This window comes from Myotis yumanensis, unplaced genomic scaffold, assembly GCF_028538775.1.
Source record: "Myotis yumanensis isolate MYYU_CA2020_CCGP unplaced genomic scaffold, mMyoYum1.0.hap1 SCAF_15, whole genome shotgun sequence".
Lineage (NCBI taxonomy): Eukaryota > Metazoa > Chordata > Mammalia > Chiroptera > Vespertilionidae > Myotis > Myotis yumanensis.
Genome location: NW_027223766.1, coordinates 2,127,851 through 2,148,617, shown reverse-complemented (window position 1 = coordinate 2,148,617; position 20,767 = coordinate 2,127,851). Strand labels below are relative to the sequence as shown.

Below are 20,767 nucleotides of genomic sequence, written 5' to 3'. Positions count from 1 at the left end.
GTGCATGTGTGTACATGTATGTGCATGCGTGCTGGGGACCTCCGTGGCCACCTGCGCTGTCCTGGGCGATGCTGTGACGCTCCTGTCCACACTGATTGGTTTCATGGCTCCTGTGTTGCTAATCAAATAATTCCTAAATGCAGCCGGGGTCCAAGGCACGGGAGAACGTCCACTGAGATGGGCTTTGGGTATTTATGCTTCCTGGGCCCATCGTTAGCAGAAACACTGTAACTATTTTTAAGTTTTGAAACAAATGTTCAATTACAGAGACATTCACTTAGTTGCAGGTGTACAGCATGGCGGTTAGGCATGTATATACCTTACGAAGTGACCCCTGGCGAGCCCAGCACACAGCCACCGATGTCACATAACTGCATCATCAACAACACGCCGACCGTTCCCCATGCTGCGTGTCGGTCCCGGCTGTTCGGTAACTCTTGGTCTGTACTTCTAACCTCCCTCTTCCACCCAGTCCTCCAGCCCCACTCATCACACTGACGGGGGCGTGGGGTGTGGCTACCGCCCTGCAGGTGGGGTCCGCTGAACCCTGGGAGGGAGCACAGGCTGAGGCCCAGACCACCCCTTCCAGAGGCCTAGCCGCGTGCTTAGCTGGGGTGCCTTTCCTGTCTCTGCGCTGCTGGTTAAACCACAAGGACATCCTGTCTTCCCAGGGACCCTCCTTCCCCCCCAGACTGGAGCAGCCCCGCGCCTGTCTCGCTCCCGCTGCCCTCGGCGGCACATGAGGCACATTCATTGGATTGTGACATTGTGACGGCCCCTCCTGCACGACGCACTGTGATGCCCCAGACCCTCGGAGGCCGAGCGGGGCAGGCCCGTATGAGTATTTATCGCACGGATAAATCAATCAGGGTGTTGGGCGGGAAATGGCCATTGAAGGCATCGCGGTGGAAATCAGCTTTTGTGAAATATAAGGGCACTTGTCCCAATAAACATTTGCTTTTCTCTCCCAATTTGGTCTTTGTCATTTTTCGTCTCCAACTTTATTTCTGACGTTAGTCACCCAAAGTGACGCGTACACACACCTGGCCTTTGGGAGAGGCCCTGAGAGCCAGCTGCACGAGGTGAGGTCGGCCGTCTGGGCGGGGACCCACTCCAGAGACGGTGGCATCTCTTGGGGACACTGGGGACCAATTCAATCTCCTGAGCAATGACCAGCACCTGTGAGCTCAGGTCCTAACGCCCTGAGGAAACCCGTGCAGGTGAAGTGTGGGAAGTGGGTGCCCCTGCTTTAATATTGATTGTTTTTTCTTAGAAAGACTGAAATAAGGGATATACCCATAAAGAATTATTTTCACAAAGTCTAATTTATGGAATGGTTCATGATATTCAATCTCTAGATACTTATTTGGAATTCTAATCCTATAATTTATTTTTGATCTTCTATTTGATCTTTTGTTTACTGGATCATAGGGGGTGAGGTTGATACGCACAATAAAAATATCTTAACCAGTGACACGAAAAGTTTCAGGATTCAGCATAAAGGTTTCTCTGTCCTACGGGACTTCAGAATTCAGACTGGGGAGGTGATGGCTGAGGGGACCCGAGGGGCCAGCTCTGACATCAGCTGCTGTAAGCTTCAGTTCCAGGATTTAAACGGTCTTTGCTTCATGTTCTGACCATGAAGACCTGTGGTTCACTAGCTTGTAGTGTAGCCAGGAAACACACACACACTGTTCCAGGCGGGATGTGGCCCAGCACACACTGTTCCAGGCGGGATGTGGCCCAGCACACACTGTTCCAGGCAGGGTGTGGCCCAGCACACACTGTTCCAGGCGGGATGTGGCCCAGCACTCACTGTTCCAGGCGGGATGTGGCCCAGCACACACTGTTCCAGGCAGGGTGTGGCCCAGCACACACTGTTCTAGGCGGGATGTGGCCCAGCACACACTGTTCCAGGCGGAATGTGGCCCAGCACACACTGTTCCAGGCGGGATGTGGCCCAGCACACACTGTTCCAGGCGGGATGTGGCCCAGCACACACTGTTCCAGGCGGGATGTGGCCCAGCACACACTGTTCCAGGTGGGATGTGGCTTAGCAACCACCATGTAATTCCCAGTAAAACTCCTGTCCTTCAACAGGGCAGATTAATAATGCGATGCCTCTTTTTTTCTGAATACAGTTTCAGTAAAAACTATACGTACGGAGGAGAGAGAGGCTGGAACTTCTTTAACGAAGTCCCATGTTCGGATATTTCTCACCCAACGCTGGCGGGAGGCCTCCTGCCTGGGCCTCTGGCTCCCCCACAACTCCAGCGCCTGTGAGGTTTACAGGTAAGACCTCATTTAGAAAATCCAACGCTGACCCTCTGGTTCGGGCCCAGTTCTGGCTCCAGAGCAGCAGTTCTTAGAGCCTCGCTGTCCTGATCCTCAGATCCCGGCCCCGCTCTCCCGGCTCTGCTGGCTCCGCAGCCAACATCTGCTCCACGCTCTCCTGAGCTCGGTGCCCTGCACCCTGTCCTCACCTGGTCACTCCCGGTGGGTCTGCCCGCAGAAAAAGCCTCGGGCTCCCCACCGGGCACGCAGGACCCTGGTGACATGGCGATCCCCCCCCCCCCGCCGCCCCCCGCCGTGTCTCTCCAGCTGTTGCTCAGTTTCTTGCCTCAAGGTCCAAAGTGACTTCATTCAGCTTCACGGCACCATCTCCTCACCCCCAAGCTTGGCAACTCTGCGTGGTTCTCACAGGTGCCGGGAGAGGCCCCGCAGCTCCCTCCTGGCGTGGCCCTGTGTGCCCGCCCCGCGCCTGTGCCCTGCCTGTGGCTGCAGACACCGTGCAGGTGGTGGTCAGTGCCTGGTACCCCGCCCCGAGGCCACATCTCCCGGCCCTGCCATCAGGTCATGCTCAGGGCCTCGCTCTTATTTGGTAGCCAGTCTACACTTGGTTGAATTACAGAATTAAAAAAAAAATCATACAAGAGGGGGTGGGCGGCCCTCGGGAGCAAGGGTGCTAAGGAATGCAGCCCCACACTCTGCGGCGGTCCCCACGGCCACCCACGCGAGCTGTGGGCGCTGACGGGCAGGAGGGGCCTTGCGGACTCTGACAGTGTAGCTGCTACCCTCACTCCCGTGCCACACGCTGTGTGTGCCTCAGTCTACTGCCTACTGTGCTCACTGAGCTGACAAACGTCCACAAATGACAGCTGCAGCGGCATCTATATATATAAAAGCCTTAGTGACTGGACGACCGGATGACCGGCTGGCAGCTATGATGTGCACTGACCACCAGGAGGCAGATGCTCAATGCAGCAGCTTCCCCCTGGTGGTCAGTGCGCTCCCACAGCGAGAGTGCCACTCAGCTGACAAACGGGTGCCAGATGCCGGGCTCATGGCTGGCGAGTGCAGCTGTGGTGGCACAAACCTTTCCAGCGGACACTCCCCCTGCGCACCTGAGCAGCAGCAGGCGCAGCAGGGCCAGGGTGAGTGGGAGGGGCGCTGAGTCCAGCCAGGGCTCAGGCTCCTCCCCGGCCGCCTGCCACTTCCTGCACTACTTTGCGCTGAATCTAGTAAATTAATAAAGTGCTCTGGGTTAACTGCCAAGTATCTTGACACTTTGCATAATTTTAAAAGCATTTCTATAGTAAACTGAATAAATTCTCACCTTGGTGCCTACAAAACAACACAACTAGAAAAACAAACATCAGCTGACTCCCCAGAGGCCGTTGCTATGGAGACGGCAGGCCCCCCTGCGGACATCCCCGCTGGCCAGGCTGACTTGCTTATCACACTTGTCCCTGCAGGTTGAACAGGACATGCCTAGTCACGGTCGAGGGAAAATTCCAATGAAAACTTTAGCAGTGTCTGCCCACCTATAACTGTGAAAATGATTCGGCTTCCCCATCACTTATATTCCAACTGACAGTTATCTTTTTAAAAAATATATATTTTTATTGATTTCAGAGAGGAAGGGAGAGGGAGAGATGGAAACACCAATGATGTTTCCACCAATCACCTGCTTCCTGCACGCCCCACACTTGGGATCAAGCCCACACCCCAGGCATGTGCCCTGATGGGGAATCAAGCCCTGACTTCCTGGTTCACGGGTCAATGCTCAACCACTGAGCCACACCAGCTGGGCTTTAATACCACTATATTTTAAGTTATTAAGTGTCTATTCATCATCACAACAGTACACGGTTTAAGAATCCACTCATAATTCCATCAATCTTCAGTTTGCCTAACATCATTTTGTTATAATTTCCATGCCTTGTCAACACACATATTTCAAACAATGCAATTTATGATACATACATTTTTATATTTTGCTATATTTTATTTGCATATCCATCATAATCGTGTCTCACTGTTTTTCATATAATCTCCAACTTTAAACTTCCAAATGACTGCATTACACTCCACTGAGTGGATGGACTGTATGCTCCGCCATCAGCATGCTACTGGATATTCCTGGATAGTTTGGGTTGCTTGCAAAATGTGTTCTACTGGCAAGAAAGCAGCAATGAGCACCACTGTTCATCTTAGAGTCACTTCATTCTTTTCAGAGTGAATGACTGTGCATGGGCTGTTATTGTGGAAACTGTCTATTGCAAGACAGACTAATGCTGCAGTTTATACCTGAAATACTTTTTTAGTCTTCATTTGCTATGGATATTGTCTATAGTTCTTTTAGATAATCACCTAAACAATATATATAAAATGCTCTGAAACTTTAAAGCAGCATAAGAAGCACATGTAGAAGAATTAAAAAAAATGAAACAGTCAAGAACCTCCATGGTGGGAGTGAAGCGTGGAGAGGACGGAGTTGGAGCAGAAGCTGTGCTGGTGGAGTAAGTTGCTATGAATGCAGCCAACGACCAGGCGCTGCTAGTCCAGTGACATGTATGGGCCACTTCTTCTGTGAGGGACGTTATTTTTGAATTATATAGTCTAAATTCTTATTAGAAAAGCCATATATATATATATATATATATATATATATATATATATATATATATTTTACTATGGCTCAAAACATCTTCCTTATTCTTGTTAACAGTTTTTATTTGTTTTTGTTGATTTCTATGGAACTTTTCAGTTACACTATCTCACAATCATATCTAATAAAGAGGGAATATGCAAATCGACCATCACACTGTCACAAAAGATGGCAGCGCCCAGTCCCCTTAGCCCTGCTTTGGGGGGAGTGGCAGGTCCACGGTGCGGCTGGACCTGCCTTCAGCCCCCCAGCCGCCCAGGGCCGGCCCAAGGCACAGGCAATCCTCCCATGTTGGCTGCCCAGCAGACGCCTGAGGCCGCCCGAGGCTTAGGTAACTAGGGCTGGCTGAGGCTTGCGCTGCCAGCAGTGGCTGCAGCAAAGGTGTGACAGGGGCGTCGCCTTCCCCTGATTTCTGGGTTGCCTCCCACCTCTGAGGGCTCCCGGACTACGAGAGGGGGCAGGCCAGGCTGAAGGACCCCCCTCCAGTGCATGAATTTTCATGCACCGGGCCTCTAGTTTGTAAATAACGGTGGTGGGCAGCTCCCTGGTTTAAATATTTATACATGCCAGAGTGTCTTGCAACAGATGAACAGCTGGGGCTACCAAGGAACTTGGAGAGCGGCTGCGTGTTTAATAGCCTCACAAAACCCCAGAGAGACACGTGTGCTTCCCTGGACGCTGTGCGCAGACCCTCACCTCCCTTTGGGGGGCAGATTGAGGCTCCAAGGGGCCCCAGGCCCTGGTTTGAAGAGCTGGCCCGAAGCTGGGAGGGTCCTTTTTTTGCACTAAAAGAACTCCAGGCGTTGGAGAGTTTTCTTCCTTTTCTTGGCTTCAGGATGACTCTAGTTAGGCTGCATCCTTTCATGTACACCCGAGCCTGGGCACTGAAACGCCGCCGAGTGCTCCTGCTGCCTCCTCACGCCACAAAGGGGCTCACTGCCCCATCCTCCTCCGCCCCAAGGAGGCTGAGCAGCTTCCCTGGGCCCCGTGTCTCCAGGCAGCACCCGGACACGCCCAGCACCGCCTTCACCCCCCTCTCCCAAGGACAGAGTGGCTTTCTGTGTGGAGTTTCATCTCCTTGTGCAGGTGTGCCCATCCCAGAGGCGACGAAGCTGCAGGGAGATGGAGCTTCGTCCTCCTACGTGACCAAGGAAAAAGTGGGTTTCATTTCTGTTCCCAGACAGAAGGGAAGCACTCAGGTGAGCGCACCTGGCGCTGATCCCAGTGTCATCAGATCCCCTGCGCGGCTACCAGGAATTACGGGAAACTCCTCCTGTAACGGAAGCTTCCTCTCTGATAAGAAAACAGTATTGCCTAATGATATTAGTTTTTATTTATGTCAAGATTGTCTTTTTTTAACCTAAAAATGACACATATAGAATTTGAGTAAAGAATAGTCCTGGAAACCTCTGGGCAGGAACTGACCCCGAGCAGCACAGAGCACGGTCGATACCTTCGCACCAGGTCAGTGCTGCATCCACAGGAGACGCCTAACCCTAACCCTGAGCCCAGCCCATCCACTCGAGCCCCATGGAACCCAGTGAACCAGCCCTGCCCTGAGATGCCTGCGCTGCTGTCGATGGACACACTGTGGTGAGAGATGCTGAGAGAACAGGAAGTGGGGCGTGCTGGCTGAGGCAGACAGTGAACAGCAAAATCTCGCGAAGAGGCTCTGGCTGAAGAGTCCCGGGAGAGGTTGGGACAGACGCGTGAGGAGGGAGCTGAGGACAGAGCCAGCGAGCTTTCTCTCTCGAGACATGGAAACCAGAGCGGGGTGAGGGCTGAGGAGATAATGTGGCTTCTAATCTGTGCTGAGAATTTATAGTGAAAAAAAGTAAAAAAATCAAGCTACGCTAGAAAGAGTGACATCAAATAGTGGGTGACCCTAAAATATCAAAGGGACCCTGAATCAGGAGCACACGGAGCAGTCAGGCTGCGTCTGCGGAAGGCAGGGAGCAGGGCGGCCCTGAGTCCAGGAGGAAGACCAGGTTTGGGGGCATGACACTCATTCGAGGTCAAGGTCGTTGGGCCTGTGTGGGTACCAGGGAGCAATCAGACCAGAGTCAGCGACACAGGAAACAGAACCCGGGGCTCCATCCTGGCAGGCGTTCCCGTCCTCAGTGGACGTGGGACCATCCACGCAGACGTGGCTCTGAGCAACAGGGCTGGCTGGCGCTGTCTGCACCGCATCGCCAGGCCCAAGCCCCCACAGTAGGGCTCAGTGCAGATTTCCTGCACGCTCACTGGCTGAAGTAGACTGTGATGCTCACCTTTCTCTGGAAACTGCCCTTAACTCTTCTTGGTGGTGAGCCTGAGTGTGAGAAACACAGTCTGGAATCAGGAGACCCGTGATCAACGACTGCTTACAAACCTGGTCACGGGGCAGAGGACAGCTTTTCTGATTCTCCGTTTTCTCATTTGTAAGTCAGAGACCAGCATCCACCTTGCATTTTTACTCCAAGTTTTTGAGATTAAAATGCCCAGCATACACCCAGGCACATGTGAATGACCCAGAGTCCATGGGGCCTGTGAGCTAAGAGGGGGTCTCCCCAGGCACGCTCTCTTCCCTTTGATCAAATCTTCTGCATTTCTGAGTTGTATCATTGGTTACTTTGTGCTGCCATTACCATATCTACATTTTCTCCCTCAGCACACAGACTTCTCAGTACACCAAACGCTAATCTCCTTATCGTGCCCAGGAAATTAGACTCCGCGTAGCCAGTGTGGCCTGTTTCTCCTGATCCTACAAGAACTGAAGCTCCCACCTGCCACTCCCGCAGCACGAGCTCCTGGCAGGGCCATGGTGCCCGGGACGCTCCGGCACATGCTGCTGCTCGTGTGAACCGGGGGATGAGTTCAGAAATTATGAAATTACGTGACAAATCCATTGGCAGGTGGAGCATAAAAGAATGGAAGTTATCTTCAACAGAAGTAATTCTTAGAAAAAAGCAGAGACCAGCGGAACCAGAAGTTAACTTCCGGGAGAGGCTAGAAGCTCTTTCCTGTAGAGCAGGTCGCCAACCGGTGGTCGGCGCGCCACTGGTGTCCGTGAGGTCCGAAAGGCTGGCGACCGCTGCTGTAGAGTTCTGATGAAGTTAACGGGGCAGGGGGGCGGGGGGGGGGGCGGTTTCGAGAAGAATTCAAACACGGGTGATTCTCACACACCTGTCTTGCTAACGGAAATAGCGGCTCCTGCGTGCTCCCCGAGAGGTGGCCCAGGGACCTTCCATTCCCCGGATCCTGGACCAGCACCTCGTCAAGGGCTCACTCCTCACTCGGCTCCCAGCGAGCAGAGCAGGGAGTCGGCGAAAAGGACCGTCAGACATGAAGACCCGCGTCTCCTCCGAGAATGCGGTCTAACGGGTCTAACAGGGTCTCAGAACCCAGACTCTGTGCCCGCCAAGGTAAGGTGGGCACGTCGGTGACACACTACGATACCACGGGGTAACGACAGGAGTTAAAACTCAGCCAAAAGGGTGGAAGCAGAATCCTTCACTTGTCATCGGGCGACTTGCAGGATAAACAGAAATGACCTCATAAGCTTTTTATTGGACTCCTTGCATCGTAATTCATTAATCTGCTTAAAGCGGGCGGGAGACGCTGCTGGAGCGCTGCAGGACCTTCCAGAACTCGGGAATCTGCCCCGGGGCGGCGAGCCGGGTGCACGTTCCACCAATCACGCCCTCGCACCAGGAAGGGAGCGGAGCGCTCTGTCTGTAAACATTACATGAAATCTGTCTTTCTACATACAGCCCCTGGCGGATAGGAAACCCTGCATAAGTCGGAAAATATTTCACTATTTATTGATTTGTGAGCACCAAAAATGAGGGCACATTGTTTTTAAATGGATGCTATTGGTAAAAATGTGGCTCTTTTAATACTCTAATGCTAATGTAAAACATATTTTTCATTAATCTTTAAGATCAGTTTACAAATATTGAGGGAGAAAATGACTTTTCAGTATTATTCTATATTCACGTTTCAATATTATGTGACTTCCTTTACTACATTGTGTATTAGTGTGATTGAGAACCGATGGCATTAAAAAGCACATTTATCAAAACGTAGAATCTGTTTTAGCTTCTAACCTTTAAGAGATAATGTGAATAGGTAGGCACAGAAGCCTGACTCGAGAACACAGCAGTGTGTGTGTGTGTGTGTGTGTGTGTGTGTGTGTGTGTGAAATGAGAGGGATGCCTCGTGAAGAACAATCAGCTCACAGGCCCCAGGAGACCAGGTCAGCGCCCTCCTGGACACCATGACAGGGATCTCCTCCAGACGGGCCTGCACTGGCGCCTCCGGGACCTCGCCGGGCAGCTCCTCTCGGGGTGTCCCCTGGGCTGGCCGTCTGTTCCCAGGGCGGCATTTCCTCACCCTCAGCTCCCAGCACCTCGGCGGCTCCGGTGAGTGCGCCCGGCAATAGGTGGTGCCGTGTCTCTGATGGACACTGACGCCCATGGGTGCCTTTAGTTTTTAAGACGCTTTTGTGAACCTTCTGATGGTGAGCCGTCTGGGAAGGTGGCGTTAGAAGGCACGAGGACTGATTTTCGAAAGCTACACCGTGGACCCTTCAACTGCCCGTGAAACTAGAAACCCAGCTCCTACCTTGAACACAAACATCTCCCGGCGGAGGACGGCCAGCGTGTTGAAGTTGCCTTCGCAGATGCTGGGCTTGGCCCCGGGGTAGGCAGGCCTGCCGGTGGGCGGCCGCGGCGGCTTGGGCCTGTCGTTCCTGCGGGGGTCGGCTGGGGGCACGGAGCGATGCGGGGGCGCTGTGGGCAGAGGTCTGGTCGGTGGGGGGGTCTTGTCCGGCGGACCTGAGGGAACAGGAGGACAGCACTGGCTCATTTAAAGCTGGGGGTCTGGACAACGTGCCCCGAGAGACAGCCGTCCGCAGAGGCTCATGCAAGGGGCCTTTACATCGTGCATTTCTGAGAAGCAAACCGTCTGACCCAACACACCATGGCCGAGTCGCTCGGAAACCGGGTGCACAGGCTCCCTCAAGGCCCAGCAGCCAGGCTTTCCTTCATTAACCTTTAACGACAGTTTTCAGAGCTTCGCCACAGGTCTCTGTGGAAAAGCTGCTTTCAAATCCCTTTTGGAAGAAGGTGGTGTATAAATAATAAATAAATGAAAATGAATACTGGAACCTCACATGTAAGCGCCACCAAAGTTTATCCTAGGTTTCCAGGGACAATGATTCTATGCAAATATTTCTAAAAGATAAACATTAACAAATTAGTGCTATGTCTCCAATTATAGTTTCTAATCTTTTCCCGACTCTTACCATTCTCTTCTCAGGAAATGCTTGGACCAATTGCTAGAACAGTTTCATGTGAATACAGAATTGGAAACTCCCTCTGATTAAGGCACCACCAGAAACATCAATGCAGAAGGGTTTCTAAAGAGAGGGCTCTGAATCAAGCCAAAGTTTACACATGTAATTTGGTGCAGATGCAAATCATCATTCCTCGAGGGATTTGGGTTTCTACAAAGAAGCAATGATAGAGAGATTAAAAATGGTGCCCTAGCTGGTTTGGCTTAGTGGATAGAGAGAGCATTGGCCTACAGACTGAAGAGTCCCAGATTTGATTCTGGTCAAGGGCACATGCCTGGGTTGCAGGCCCGATCCCCAGTAGAGGGTGTGCAGGAGACAGCTGATCAATGATTCTCTCTCATCATTGATGTTTCTTTTATTATTATGATGATGATGATGAAGAAAAACATATAAAATACAATATTCCATCTTTTTCTCCCCCATTGTAGTTCACATTCAATATTATCCTGTATTAGTTTCAGGTACACAACACTGTGGTCAGACAATCATATACTCTACAGAGCAGTGCCCTGATATTGCAAGTACCCCCTGGCCTGTACTTAGCTATTACAATGTTATTTTTTTCCTCCATTCACCTCTCTCCTGCCACTCCCACCCCCAGCAAATGCCCTCACCCCGTAGTGACTCTAGTGACTATGCCCATGGGTAATGCTCATACACCTGCGTACAAGTCCTTTGGTTGATCTCTTCCCCTCACCCCACGCCTTCCCTCATAGTTTGGACAGTCTCTTCCATGCTTCTCTGTCTCTGGCTCTATTTTTCTTCATTGGTTTATGTTGTTCATTATATTCCACAAATGAGTGAGATCATGTGGTATTTATCTTTCTCTAATTGGCTTATTTCACTTAGCATAATGCTCTCCAGGTCCATCCATGATGTTGCAAATGGTAAGAATTCCTTCTTTTTTGCAGCAGCGTAGTATTCCATTGTGTAGATGTACCACAGTTTTTTAATCCATTCATCAGCTGATGGGCACTTAGGCTGTTTCCAGATCTTAGCTATGGTGAATTGTGCTGCTATGAACATAGGGGTGCATATATTTTTTCTGATTGGTGTTTCTAGTTTCTTGGGATATATTCCTAGAAGTGGGATTACTGGGTCAAATAGGAGTTCCATTTTTAATTTTTTGAGGAAATTCCATACTGTTTTCCATAGTGGCTGCACCAGTCTGCATTCCACCAGCAGTGCACGAGAGTTCCTTTTTCTCCACATCCTTGCCAGCACTTGTCCTTTGCTGATTTGTTGATGATAGCCATTCTGACAGGTGTGAGATAGTACCTCATTGTCATTTTGATTTGCATCTCTCAGATGATTAGTGACTTTGAGCATGTTTTCATATGTCTCTTGGCCTTCTGTATGTCTTTTGGAAAGTATCTATTTAGGTCCTTTGCCCATTTTTTTTTATTGGATTGTTTATCTACCTCTTGTTAAGTTGTATGAGCTCCCTATAAATTTTGGAGATTAGACTCTCATCTGAGATAACAGTGGAAAATATGTTCTCCCATGCAGTGGGCTTTCTTGTTGTTTTGTTGATGGTTTCTTTTGATGGCTTTCTTTTGTCCCATTTGTTTATTTTCTCCCTAATTTCCATTGCCCTAGGAGCTGTATGGGTAAAGATATTGCTACAAATGTCTGATATTTTGCTGCCTGTGGTTTGTTCTAAGGTTTTTATGGTTCCCTGTCTTACGTTTAAGTCCTTTATCCATTTTGAGTTTATTTTTGTCTATGGTGTAAGTTGGTGGCCTAGTTTCATTTTTTTTTTTTTTGCATGAATCTGTCCAATTTTCCCAACACCATTTATTGAACAGACTGTCTTGACTCCATTTTATGCTTTTGCCTCCTTTGTCAAATATTAATTGAGCATAATGGCTTGGGTTGATTTCTGGGTTCTCTGTTCTGTTCCATTGGTCTATATGTCTGTTCTTGTGCCAGTACCAGGCAGTTTTGAGAGCCGCGGCTTGGTAATACAGCTTGATATCTGGTATTGTGATCCCTCCAACTTTGTTCTTCTTTCTCAGGATTGTTGTGGCTATTCGAGGTCTCTTTTATTCCAGATTAATTTTTGGAGAGTTTGTTCTAGGTCTGTGAAATATGCTGTGGGTATCTTAGTGTGGATTGCATTGAATTTATAGATTGCTTTGGGTAGTATGGACATTTTAATGATGTTGATTCTTCCAATCCATGAACACGGTGTATTCTTCCATTTGTTTATGTCCTCCTATATCTCTTTTTAAAACATCCTGTAGTTTTCCGAGTACAGGTCTTTTACCTCCTTAGTTAAGTTTATTCCTAGTATCTTAATATTTTTGTTGCAATGGTAAATGGGATTGCTTTTTAAATTTGTCTTTCTGTAAGTTCATTATTGATGTATAAAAAAGCAATAGATTTCTGGGTGTTAATTTTGTATCCTACTACATTACTGAATTCATTTATTAAGTCTAATAGTTTTTTGATGGAGTCTTTAGGGTTTTCTATGTACAATATCATGTCATCTGCGAATAATGACAGTTTTACTTCTTCTTTTCCAATTTGGATGCCCTTTATTTCTTCTTCTTGTCTAATTGCTATGGCTAGCACTTCCAGTATTATGTCAAGTAGGAGTGGTGAGAGTGGGAATCCTTGTTTTGTTCCTGTTCTTAGAGGAAATGGTTTTAGTTTTTGTCTATTTAATATGATGTTGGCTGTCAGTTTGCCATATAAGGCTTTTATTATGTTAAGGTATAACCCCTCTATTTCCACTTTGCTGAGGGTTTTTATCAAGAAAGGATGTTGGATTTTGTCAAATGCTTTTTCTGCATCAATTGATATGACTATGTGATGTTTATTTCTCAATTTGTTTATGTGATGTATCATGTTTATTGATTTGCAAATATTGTACCGTCTTTGCATCCCCAGAATAAGTCCCACTTGGTCATGGTGTATGATCTTCCTAATGTATTGCTGGATCTGATTTGCTAGGACTTTGTTAGGACATCTATGTTCATCAGGGATACTGACCTGTAATACTCTTTCTTTGTAGTGTCTTTATCTGGTTTTTGGATTAAGGTAATGCTGGCTTCATAGAAAGAGCTGGGAAGTGTTCCTTCCTCTTGAATTTTTTGGAATAGTCTGAGAATGATAGGTTTTCGTTCTTCTTTGAATTTGGTAAAACTCCCCTGTGAAGCCATCTGGTCCAGGGCTTTTGTTTGCTGGAAGTTGTTTTTTTTGTTTTGTTTTTGTTTGTTTTTTGTTCTTTTATTACTGCTTCAATTTCCTCCATAGTTATTGGCATATTCAGATTTTTTGATTCTTCCTGATTGAGTTTTGGAAGGTCATATATTTCTAGGAATATGTCCATTTATTCTAGGTTATCCAGTTTGTTGAAATAGAGTTTTTCATAGTATTTTTTAAACAATCCTTTGTATTTCTGAGGGGTCTGTTGTTATTTCGCCTCTTTCATTTCTGATTTTGTTTATTTGGGTCCTCTCTTTTTACTTCTTGGTGACCCTGGCTAGAGATTCATCAATCTTGTTTATTCTTTCAAAGAACCAGCTCTTGGTTTCATTGATCTTTTATATTGTTTATTTTGGACTCTATGTCATTTATTTCCACTCTGATCTTTATTGTTTCCTCCCTTCTGCTCACTCTGGGCTTTTCTTGCTGCTCTCTTTCTAATTCTTTAAGTTGTAGGATTAGATAATTTATTATAAATTTTTCTTGTGTTTTAGATAGTCCTGTTTTTTAGATAGTTCCCTCTCAGGACTGCTTTTACTGTGTCCCACAGATTTTGGATTTTTGTGTTTTTATTGTCATTCATTTCCAGGATGTTTTTAATTTCTTCTTTGATCTCTTTGGTAATCCAATCATTGTTTAATAGTATTATATTTAGCTTCCAAGTGTTTGAATTTTTTTTTTTTTATTGTAGTTGATTTCTAATATTATGTCATTGTGGTCTGAGAAGATGCTTGATATGATTTCAATCTTCTTGAATTGGGAGAGACTTTGCCTGTGTCTCAATATGTGGTCTATTTTTGAGAATCTCCCATGTGCACTTGAGAAGAATGTATATTCTGTAGCTTGTGTGTGAAATATTCTGAAGATGTCAATTAAGACCATCTGATCTAGTGAATCATTTAGGATTGCTGTTTCTTTGATGATTTTTTGTCTAGAGAATTTATCCAGTGATGTCAATGGGGTACTAAAGTTCCCTACTATGATTGTATTGCTGTCGATCTCTCCCTTGATATCCTCCAGAAGTTTTTTATGTATTTGGGTGCTCCTACATTTGGAGCATATACATTTATTAGAGTTATATCCTCTTGTTGTATCAATCCGTTTAGTATTATGAAGTGGCTTTCCTTTTCTCTTGTTATGGCCTTCACTTTGAGGCCTATTTTGTGAGATATAAGTATTGCTACCCCAGCTTTATTTTCATTTCCATTTGCCTGAAATATATTTTTCTATCCCTTCTCTTTGAGTCTGTGTGAGTCCCTTGTTCTGATTTGGGTCTCTTGTAGACACTATATGTATAGGTCATGTTTTCTTATACATTCAGCCACTTGATGTCTTTTGATTGGAGCATTTAATCCATTTATGTTTATGGTTATTATTGATAGGTCCTTATTTGTAGCCATCTTCATTCTTTGTGCCTGTATTCCTTCTTGCCTTTTTAATTTCTTCTTTTTACAATAGCCCCTTTGGCATTTATTGCATTGCTGGCTTGGTAGTGATAAACTCCCTTAGACTTTCTTTGTCTAATAAGCTCCTAATTTCCCCTTCAATTCGAACCACAGCCTTGCTGGATAGAGTATTCTTGGATTTGGTCCCTTGCTTTGCAATGCTTTGTATATTTCATTCCATTTCCTTCTGGCCTGATGTGTTTCTGTTGAAAAATCATTTGATAGTCTAATGGGAGATCCCTTGTACGTAACTTTCTGTCTCTCTCTTGCAGCCTTTAAGATTCTCTGTCATTAACGTTTGCCATTGTAATTACAACATGCCTTGTGTGGGTCTTTTTGGGTTCATCTTGTTTGGGACTCTGTGCTTGTGTGACATTTTTTTCCCCAAATCAGGGATGTTTTCTGTCATTATTTCTTCAAATAGGTTTTCTAATCCTTGCTCCTCTTCTTGTCATTCTGGCACGCCTATTAAATGTATGTTACTTTGTTTCATTTTGTCCCAAAGCTCTCCTCCTGCTTTCTAATTTTTTTCTCTAATAGCTGTTCAGATTGGGTGTTTTGCTGCCCTATCTTCTAATTCACTAATTCAGTCCTCCACTTCTTCTAGTCTACTGTTGAAAATTTCCATTGTGTTTCTTATTGTAGCTATATCATTTTTATTTCCTCCTGATTCTTACATAAGTTGTTGATTTTTCTCATCCATCTGGTTTATGAACAGTATGACCATTACTCTGAATTCTTTTTCTGATGTATTGCATGCCTATGTTTCATTTAGTTTCTTTTCTGGGAATTCCTCTTTTTCTGTTGGGGGTTGTTTTTTATCTCCCCATTCCTGCTAACACTGGTCCAAAGCTCACTGGCTGGATGTGCAAGGCTGGGCTGACACCTTGGTCTTGGGGGGCAGGGAATGCAGACAGAGGCTTGCATGTGGGATTTACAGGGCAGGAGCCGACTCCTCAGTCTTGGAGACAGGGAACTCAGCCAGAAACTCACCTGCGGGACCACAAGGGCCGGGGCGATGCTGCAGGCTTGGCAGGCAGGGAAACAGTTCAAGACTCACCAGCAGGATGCTTGGGAACTACACAATGGGCTGGCGGGAGACAAGTGCACTCCGGGACCCACAGGAGCCCACATCCAGAAGGCTGGACTTCGAGTGTCTGGGTCTGCAGCTGAGGTAGCAGATCTTTGGCTGGAGTGCCTGTAGGGCCCAGGATAGCATCTGAGGCCAGTCTGGGTGGTGGTGAGGCTGGGCTCCTAGTCACAGCAGCTCTCTCCTTCAAGATGGTGTGGTTTCTGTCAAGCCAGCCACCCTGGGAGTGATTTCAGCAGTAGCAAAGGCTCTCTGTCTAGGATAGCCTGGTCTGCCAGCCCCTGGATGTGCTGCAGGGTCTAACTGTCCCTCACTCACACACACACCACACACATCCACACATTCCCCTTTCACTCCCTCACTCACTCACTCACACTCTCTGTCATTGCCATTCTGCTGGCCACCATCTTCCTATCTCATCATCATTGATGTTTCTATCTCTCTCTCGCCCTCTCCCTTCCTCTCTGAAATCAATAAAACTATATTTTTAAAAAGGGCAGCAGAGTAAGTGGATGCTGCACAGACATGCTCCCAGGACCAAACTAGAATTACAACTAAAATATAGGAATAATGCCCTAACCGGTTTGGCTCAGTGGATAGAGCATTGGCCTACAGACTGAAAGGTCCCAGGTTCAATTCCAGTCAAGGGCATGTACCTTAGTTGCAGGCACATTCCCAGTAGGAGGTGTGCAGGAGGCAGCTGGTCGATGTTTCTCTCTCATCGATGTTTCTAACTCTCCAGCCCTCTCTCTTCCTCTCTGTAAAAAATCAATAAAATATGTTAAAAAATAAAATAAAATATAGGAATACTCCCTGAATAATCAACTGAAGACTTCCTGGAGAGAACCCTCATAATCAAGGATGGAAAGTGGAGACCGCATAGAGGCTGACGTTTCAGAGGGATATCTCAAATGTGGGTGTTGCCACTGAGAACTCTGGAGGCTAATCCCCAAGCCCGGGCCCCCCATCAGAGAGCACCAAAACTGAGAAGGGTATGCATGTAACAACTGGCTGTGAAAAGCAGCAGGGTTGCAGTCTGCCAGGAAGAGACAACTGTTAATGTAGACACCGTCTTAAAGGGGCAATGCACAAAAGCTGTGGAGCCATCCACCTTGTGCTCTGGCAGAGGGAAGGCAGAGTGGACTGGAGCTGTGTGAGCAGAAGCCAGTGTTGGGGGCTCTGGGATTAGACCTCAGAAGGCAGACACCCTGGTTTCATATGCTGAGTCATTCCCTCACACTGTGGAGGTCATCTATCTCATGCAGACAATTGCTATCTAGGCTGTTTTGCCTGGGGAAGACAGGTTACCCACCTTGGGAAACACCTTGTCCCATGGTGTGGAGTTGCTGAGACCCATTAAGAGACTGAGAATAACAATTTGCCTCCAGGGAAAGCAAGTGCCCCACCCTATGGGAAAAACTCTCACACCTGTGTACAATTGCCTGAGGGCTATTCAAGACTAAATCCAATCAATCTGCAAGAGGAGGCTGTCTCTGAAGGCATTGAGTCTTTGTCAGAAACAACAATTGAGCCCTAGCCAGTTTAGCTCAGTGGATAGAGTGTTGGACTGTGTACTGGAGGGTCCCAGGTTCGATTCTGGTCAAGGGTGTATGCGCAGGTTGCAGGCTCAATTCCCAGGAAGGGGCATGCGGGAAGCAGCTGTTCAATGATTCTCTCTCATCATTGATGTGTCTATCTCTCTCCCCCTCTTCTCTCTCTCTCCCTCTCCCTTCCCTTCCTCTCTGAAATGAATAAAAATATTATTAAAAAGGAAACAGTGGTTGACACTGTCCTAACTAGAGATTGAAACGTGTATCAGATCTACTTGATAATCACAAACCCAAACAGGCATCCAAAATGAGGAGAAAAAGAAATAACCTCCAAATGAAAGAACAAGAGAATTCTCCAGAAGAAGACATAAATGAAGTGGAGATAGAAAATTTATCTGACATAGAATTCAGAATAATGATGGTAAGATGTTCAACAGCATGAGAAAAGATATAGTAACTATGAAAACAGAAATAAAGAATGAGATAGCAAAATAAAGACCACATTGGAAGGAATACATAGCAGATTAGGGGAAGCTGAGAATCGGATCAGTGAATTTGAGACAGGGTTGAAAAAAACCATTCAATCAGAGAACCAAAAAGAAAAAAAATAATTTAAAAAAACAAGAGGACAGCTTAAGGGAATTGTGGGGCAATGCGAAACGTAACAATATCCACATAGCAGTTGTGCCAGGTGAGGCAGAAAGGGCTAGAGAATGTGTTTGAAGAAATAATGGCAAAAAAAGTTCTCTAACCTGATGAAGGAAAAAGTCACACAAGTTCAGGAGGCACATAGAGTCCCAAACAAGAAGAATCCAAACAGGCTCATGCCCAGACACATCAAAATTAAAATGCCAAAAATTAAAGACAAAGAGAATCTTAAAGGCAGCAAGAGAAAAGCAAAGGGTTATCTATAAAGGGGCTCCCTTAAGGCTGACACCTGATTTCTCATCAGAAACTCTACAGGCCAGAAGGGAATGGCATGAAGTACTCAAGGAAATGGAAAGCAAGGATCTAAGACCAAGATTACTATATCCAGCAAGGCTATCATTCAAAATAAACAATTGAATAAAGAGCTTCCCAGACAAAAAAAAAGGTTAAGGAGTTTATCACAACCAAGCCAGCATTACAAGAAATGGTAAAGGGACTGCTGTAATGAGAAGAAAGAGAGAGAGAGAAACCTAGGCATACAGAATTAAAAAGGCAAGAAAAAAAAAAAAGAAAAAATATCAAAATGGCAATAAATAAGTACCTATTAATAATAACCTTAAATGTAAATGGATTAAATGCTCCAATCAAAAGGCATAGGGTAGCTGAGTAGATACGAAAACATGACCCAACTAAATGCTATCTACCAGAGACCCACCTCAGAACAAAACACTCACACAGAATGAGAGTGAAGGGATGGAAAAAAGTTTTCCATGCAGAGGTAAAAGAAAAAAAAATGCTGGTGTAGCAATATTCATATCTGACAAAATAAACTTCAAAAGGAAGGCCATCACAAGAGACAACAAAGGTCACTACATAATAATAGATCCAACAAGAGGATATAACCCTGGTAAACATATATGCACCTAATATAGGAGCACCTAAATATATTTTTAAAAAAATATTTCTAGAGGACTTTAAGGAAGACATCGACAACAATACAGTCATAGTAGGGAATTTTAACACCCCTCTGACTTCACTGGATAGATCTTCCTGACAAAAAAAATTAACAAGAAAACAGTGACCCTAAAGGACACACCAGGATCAAGATGGGTTTAATTGAAATTTATAGAACATTTCACCCCAAAGCTACAGAATATATATTCTTCTCAAGTGTTCATGTGTCATTCTCAAAGACAGACTACATGTTAGGACATAAAATAAGTCTCTACAAGTTCAAGAGGAAATCTTGTCAAACATCTACACAGATCACAGTGGAATGAAATTAGAAATCAACTACAGTAAAAACACCCAAAAACATTCAAACACCTGGAGGCTAAATAGCATGTTATTAAACAATGAATGGATTACCAACGAGATCAGAAAGAAATAAAAAACTTCCTACAAACAAATGAAAATGAACACATAACAACCAAAAATCTATGGGACACAGCAAAAGCAGTCCCAAGAGGGAAGTTCATAGCACTAGAGGCCTACTTAAAAAACAAGAAAATTAATAATAAACTATTAACCCTACAACTTAAAGAACAAAAGAACAAGAAAAGCCCTAAGCAAATAGAAGGGAGGAAATAATAAAGATTAGAGTAGAAATAAATGTCATAGAGACAAAAACAAAACAAAACAAAACAAAAAATCAATAAAACCAAGAGCTGGTTCTTTGAAAGGATAAACAAGATAATGAACCATTAGCCAGACTCATCAAAAAACAAAGAGAGCGGACCCAAATAAATAAAATCAGTAATGAAAGTGGAGAAGTAACCACTGACACCACAGAAATACAAAGGATTGTAAGAAAATACTATGAACAACTATATGCCAACAAGCTGGACAACATGGATGAAATGGAAAAATTCTTAGAAAAATACAATCTCCTAAAACTGAATTAGGAAGAATCAGAAAACCTGAATAGGCCAATAACTACTGATGAAATTGAAGCAGTAATTAAAATAAATAAATAAAAGAAACAAACAAAAAAACTCCCAGCAAACATAAGCTCTGGATTAGATGGCTTCACAGGGGAGTTTACCATACATTCAAAGAAGAATTAACACCTATACTCCTTAAACTATTCCAAAAAAAATCCAAGAGGAGGGACTACTTCAAAGCTCTTTTATGAGGCCAACATTATCCTAATTCCAAAATCAGATAAAGATACTACAAAGAAAGAGAATTACAGACCAATATCCCTGATGAACATAGATGCTAAAATCCTCAACAAAATATTAGCACATCAGATCCAGCAATATATTAAAAAGATCATACACCATAATCAAGTGGGATTTATTCCGGGGATGCAAGGCTGGTACAATATTTGCAAATCAATAAATGTGATACATAACATAAACAAATTGAAAGGCAAAAAACACATGATCATATCAATAGATGCAGAAAAAGCATTCAACAAAATCCAACATCCATTTTTGATAAAAACCTTCAGTGAAGTGGAAATAGAGGGATCATATCTTAACATAATAAAGGCCAAATATGACAAACCTACAGCCAATATCCTACTCA

The 20,767-nt window shown here is 45.5% G+C and overlaps 1 protein-coding gene across 1 annotated transcript in view; it reads right to left on the bottom strand.

The window, feature by feature from the left end:
- Window positions 1–20,767, bottom strand: part of MMP16 (matrix metallopeptidase 16) — a 156,820-nt gene that overhangs the window by 16,968 nt on the left and 119,085 nt on the right. Inside the window, exon 6 of the mRNA XM_070391840.1 lies at window positions 9,557–9,768. Within this exon, the coding sequence (XP_070247941.1) occupies window positions 9,557–9,768 (212 nt within the window). The remainder of the gene's footprint in view (window positions 1–9,556; window positions 9,769–20,767) is intronic.